The 5,769-nt window shown below is 39.8% G+C and overlaps 1 protein-coding gene across 2 annotated transcripts in view; it reads right to left on the reverse strand.

Annotated features, from left to right (window-relative positions):
• Nucleotides 1-1,949: 1,949 nt before the first annotated feature.
• Nucleotides 1,950-5,769, reverse strand: part of ldlrad2 (low density lipoprotein receptor class A domain containing 2) — a 26,983-nt gene continuing 23,163 nt past the window's right edge. For both annotated transcript variants that reach the window (XM_014026380.1, XM_014026379.1), the window contains exon 5: nucleotides 1,950-5,219. In XM_014026380.1, the coding sequence (XP_013881834.1) occupies nucleotides 4,918-5,219 (302 nt within the window). In that variant the 3' untranslated portion in view covers nucleotides 1,950-4,917. The remainder of the gene's footprint in view (nucleotides 5,220-5,769) is intronic.

Raw genomic sequence — 5,769 nt, forward strand, 5'->3', positions numbered from 1 at the left:
CACACACACACACACACACACACACACACACACACACACACACACACACACACTATGTCTCTCTATCCTTGTGGGGACTTTCTATTGACTTCCATTCATTTTTTGGAAATTTTATATCCTAACCCTGACMATTTACCCTAACCTAAATTCAATTCACACCTTGCTCACCTATGCCRTACCCTCGCTCCACTTCCTCAATGTAAAGGCCGGTGGCGGCGCCGGTGGAAACGCAGCGGTCGACTGTTGAAGTTTTCTCTTGGCACGATTTCCTGTGGGTTCCCGGAGGGGAAAGGGAGTGGTGGGCCCACCTGGTCTCTTTCTGCACCTGCGATCTTGTGACCCTCCTGAAGGTTGGCTGGTAGCCTACATGTCGTCGGTTCGGATGATGGTTTCCGCCTCCGCGGCCCCAGCTCTCCCTGTCCCAGTGGCGTACTGGCCATTAGGAGTACCGGTACTTTTCCCAGTGGGCCGGTGCATCACTGGGCTGGTGCAGGCAACGAGGAAAAAAAAGGTTGTATAGTTGCACTCAATACCAGTAGATGGCGATAATGCACCAATTCATTGTTTACCAAGCACAAAGACCGAAGAAGAAAAGTTTGATGAAGAAGAGGAAAAAGAAGTAAGAAGAAGAAAATGAATAATAAAAATAAGAAGAGCAAAAATGGAGAATAAACRTAAGGRAGGAGAACAAAAATTGAGAGAAAAGAAAAAGCGTCTACAAGCAAATTCAGYCAAGTGTCACAAACTGACATTTATTTTCTGCTGGTACATCATCCTCCTCCTCACTGRAACCTATGTCTGGAGAACAACGTGACCGGGAGGAGGATGGTAGTCATGTAGGTGGCTGTATTTGTTTCTAGTTTGCTAACCTTTAAAACAATGCATTTAGCTGTTAAATAAAAAAAGCCATTATCATGTGTGGATTAGGTCCAAACTGTGCTCAGTAGCTGTTTTTTTTTTTTAGAAATTTACATCATACATTAGAATTCTAAAAAATATAAATCATAAATGTTTGTGGGTTTCACAAAAAACTTTGCCCACTTGGATTTTTACTTTATTTTACTTAATTTTATTTGTATTTATTTATTGAATGAAGGTCTAATATACAGTAACAGTATATTCAAATGAAATGAAATTCACACAGTTCATGTGCAGGAAAAAGAAAACGATACCACATTAGATTATAATAATGTTATTTTTGGGGGGTAAAATCAAAATGAGTTAAAAATGACCATATGGAACTCTGAGGGTCAATGCCTGTGAGCTAACTGCTGCTCTGCTATCTTAATAACTTTACTAATTCCTCAACATTACATCCTTAGATTTTGTACTGTGCCCTGAGAGGACGTTTGTTGTTTCCGCCTCCATCATCGGCCTCCCACATTTGCAGACATCATCTGCTAGCCCGGACCTTGAATGGGCCAGTCAGTTACTAAAGTCCCGGGCCACTTTTTTGCCCCAGTTCGCCCCTGCTATCCCCGCTGGCGTGGTGTCAACCCCCGCCATATAAGAGACCTGTGCCGGGCGCCACAGACTGCAGCTGCCTCTGATGTGCGGGTCCCTGCCAGGTTTGGCCTTGTAAGTTCACTGGCAAACAAAACTTTCATCTTGAGGGATTTCTTCATATCCAGTGGTCTGGATTTTCTCTGCGCAAAGCTGTGTTTATTTTTAGCTGGGAAATCTCAATATTCAAATATAATTTGTGGAGGACATCAAAAATCCTCATTAAAATGGCATAAAATTAGGATTCAGACCAAATATTTATGTATTATTGTAACCAACAAGACAAATTAAGTCATATTTATGGATTTAATTATAATAACAGAATGATCCAGGTATCAAAATGTAGCTTTTAAAGCCAATAATCTGAAAATATAATTAGGCCATTTTGACCAAATTTGACTTAATCCTCATTTTGATATGATGGGTCACAAATTTCCATACAGTGATTCAAATGCTGAATGACTTTGTAGTTTAATTGTTTCAATTTCACAAACAACAAAGGAAAACTGCAGGAAAAAGACGTTAGAACAGATTTCTCAGAGGCAGACCAGCTGTTGTCACCAGGAGGGCAACTTTGAAGTCATCTGTTCAGCATGGGTCCACAAATTACTGGAAACACAGCATCACAAAAACACAACTCTTCTAAAACAGATTAAAACAGTTTGTTCACAAAAAAGAAACTGTTGACACAAAACTTTATTATTCCTAAACTTCATAGGTAGTTCAAACAAAATGTGCTGACATTCTAAAGTGAAAAAGACATCTTCTATTTGTTTTTCGAACAAAAGTTATTCTTACTCAATAAAACAAAACTTTCACATTCACACTTTGAGACAGTCTATAGTTAAAAGTTTATCTGCTTTACCAAATTATAAAAGTGATTGTATCTCATGTGTGGAACAAACAACAGTTCAGGCCACACTGCTGTGATGCAGTTCAATCCAAGAAAATGTTAAAAAAACAAAACAATCTGCATGTCAGTCTAAGCACTAACAAGGAAGGTCTATAAAGCTTGGAACTCCACACAACTCCAGACATTTTGAATTGAGAAAGCCTCCTGGATGGAAAGCAAAACATCTTTAACTTCAGGTTAGTTTTTTGTTTCTTAATCTTTTTTTGGATTTATTGACCTGGATGATCTTTACTAGTATACAACTCCAATTCCAATGAAGGTGGGATGTGTAAAACATAAATTAAAACAGAATACAATRATTTGCAAATTCTTTTTAACCTGTAGGGGCAGCTGTAGCTGAGTGGTTAGAGGAGTCATTCCTCTAATGTGAGAGTTGGCAGTTCGCTTCCACTGCGGTTTGGTCACATGTCAAAGTGTCTCTGGTCAAGACACTGAACCCCCACTGCTTCTGATGTTTGTCCCATCAGTGTATTGATGTGATTTAAAGAATTGATTAGTCTCTGTAGATTGATTTATCTGTATTAGCTTCAGAGTGCTGAATGAACGGTGTTGTAACACAGACAGAATATGGCTTTGCATTGTCTTGCTGAAACAAGCAGACGTCCCTGAAAAAAATGTGGCTTGGATGGAGGCATATGTTGCTCCAAAACCTGTATGTACCTTTCAGCATTGAGCCTTCACAGCTGTGCAAATTACCCATGCCATGGGCACTAACACATACTACATACACGTACCATCAGAGAGGTTGGGTTTTGAACTTCGCAATAGCAATACGTACAGTGCTTCTCCACTTTGGCCCAGAGGACATGACGTCGATGATTTCCAAAAACAACTTCAAATAATGACTCGTCAGACAACAGGACACTCTTCTACTTTAGTTCAGTCCATCTTAGATGAGCTCAGGCCCAGAGAAGCCAAAAGAATTCTGGGAGTTGTTGATATATGACTTTTGCTTTGCTTGGAAGAGTTTTAACTTGGATTTGTAGATGTAGAGACAAACATGTATTCACTGACACTACAACAGTTGGCTTTTGGAAGAGAGTAGTTTTATTTTTTTAAGTGTGTGGTTGAAGCAAAATGCAGCATCGGAGTACTTCCAGCATAATCAAACACTCCCATGAACATCTGACCATCAGACAGTGTGGGCCTGTGAAAAGTTGTCAGAGAAAATGRATGGAATCKGCCGCTCTGGAAGCACACAGACTCAGATGCTGGAGGAGATAAGTCGCATACTGGATGTGATTCTGACAAGAATGCTGCCCAGGATCGTGCCTCTGCGATGTAAGGAATACACCTGGGTGAAGCTTCAGACGGCGAGAGGCGAGAAGACACGGAATTCGGAACTTTGGTACTTTTTTTCACCATCTGCAGAGATGCAGTGAGACTGAAAGTAGCAAGAAATTCAAGGCCGCTTGTCCCAAAAAAATTTGTGTTTATCTTTTCGGATCCCAGCTGCAATCCTTCGTTTAGCACGTTTATCTAAAATTCCCCGGGAGGATATGTCAACATGGGCTTGAAATGTCAACAATGCGAACAGAATGACACAGTTTTTGTCATGAAACTGTGGCAATCTGATCCGATTTTGGCACTTTGGCTGCAGCATACTGCATGCTTGAGTCTTTTGGGGATGCTCCCTTAATMCCTAATCAAACTTTGTGTCTTCCAAAACTGGCTCATTTTCACAGTCTTTTGTAGCTAAAAAAACGTTTATCTGTTTGAACAATATTTTGTCTTTGTAGTATATTCAATTGAATATAGGTTTAAAATGATTTGCAAATCATTATATTCCATTTCATTTTATCTATGATTTACACAACGTCCCAACTTCATTGATATTGGGACTTTATGATGCAGTTCCTTGGCCAGAATGTGGATAAGCTTTGTCGGATCTTGGCCTTTCATTTTGTGCAATAGAGTGTGATTAGTGAATGATAGTCTTGTGTAGGAGTAGGAACATTTGGCACCTCAATTTGATGTTGTAATCTAATAGTCGCATWGTTTCTGGACAGTGTAGTAATGTAATTTGAGAACAGTGTAATTATGCTATGTGAATGGGGGTCATTAATCCTAAACTCTTTTAAGACAGYAACGCACTGGGTACAGCTGTAAGCATTACAAACATTTTGTTTTGGGTTGTACTACACACAATGTCATGTAAGGAATTGATAACTCCCACAAACATTTAGAGATATTTTGAAGRCTATTGCAAATGCTGGTYRCCAACTAGACTCCAACTGTAAMAGCATAGTGGGATACAACTTAACTGTTTATGATGAAGGACAATGATAATTTTGCATGACAGGTGAGTTAACAAGACTGGTCAGAATCCATTAATAACATGATAATTCCTCCTCAGACACCACTACTTTCTGGTAAAGTCAGCATYGCACACTGAACCTCATCAGATCAGTATACTGTACCTTAATAGGAGTTTTACTTATCTCCATTACTTGTCCCTGCATTGTCAACTTTGTCTTCCAGAACTGCACAGATGTTCTGCTCTACATGGCAACTGCAGTTATGTTCTCCTCGGTACTGTTAGAGGTAGCTGTTCCCATTGGAGTAATGTTGACTGGTGTGTGTGGGCTGACTTTTGCCACCCGGTGCTCCTTGTTGCGTATGCAGTTGTAAGCACAGAACTGGCAGGAGGCACAAGTGGAGTTGCAACAGAACAAAAAGCGGCAGATGCCGATACGCCAAACAAAACAGCCGGGTGACCAGCAGCACCAGCAGACCACAACACCTCCTACCACAACACCCAGGGTAGAGCACAAAATCAGCAGGGACAGGGATGGTGTCGKGTCTGKAGAGAAGAAGGACAAAATCATTTTMATTTCAGATGGCAGCTATATTTTAGGTCATAATGGCACATATGACAGACATTAACACAGGCATACACTGATCCACATTCAGGCAGGTTTAACCATCTATCTTTGGATATGACTTTTAGGGTTATGAACATGATCAGGAATGTTTCACCATACCTGCATAAATCTTAATTCTGCTTTATCAACTACAATTAAAAACAATCCATGCTGACCAGAAAAAGACACATTTATTACTGTAAAAGAAAGCATATTTCAGGAAATAGTCAGTTTTCTTCTTCTGTTTCTGCATTGATAGTGTACAGCAGGGGTGCCCAACCTTTTTTGAACCAAGAGCTACTTTTGAAGTCGGCAGTTTGTCGAGAGCTACTCGTCCAGTCTCAGCATCAAAAAACATATTTTTTCGTCTCCCTACTCACTTATTTAAAGTAAATAAAACAAAAAGTAATGTGTTGCTAGTTTTATTCAAGAATGCAATGTTAAACAAACGTTGACAAGGGTACATTCAAGAATGCAATGTTAAACAAA

This window comes from Austrofundulus limnaeus, unplaced genomic scaffold (genome assembly GCF_001266775.1).
Source record: "Austrofundulus limnaeus strain Quisiro unplaced genomic scaffold, Austrofundulus_limnaeus-1.0 Scaffold548, whole genome shotgun sequence".
In the NCBI taxonomy this organism is placed as follows: Eukaryota; Metazoa; Chordata; class Actinopteri; order Cyprinodontiformes; family Rivulidae; genus Austrofundulus; species Austrofundulus limnaeus.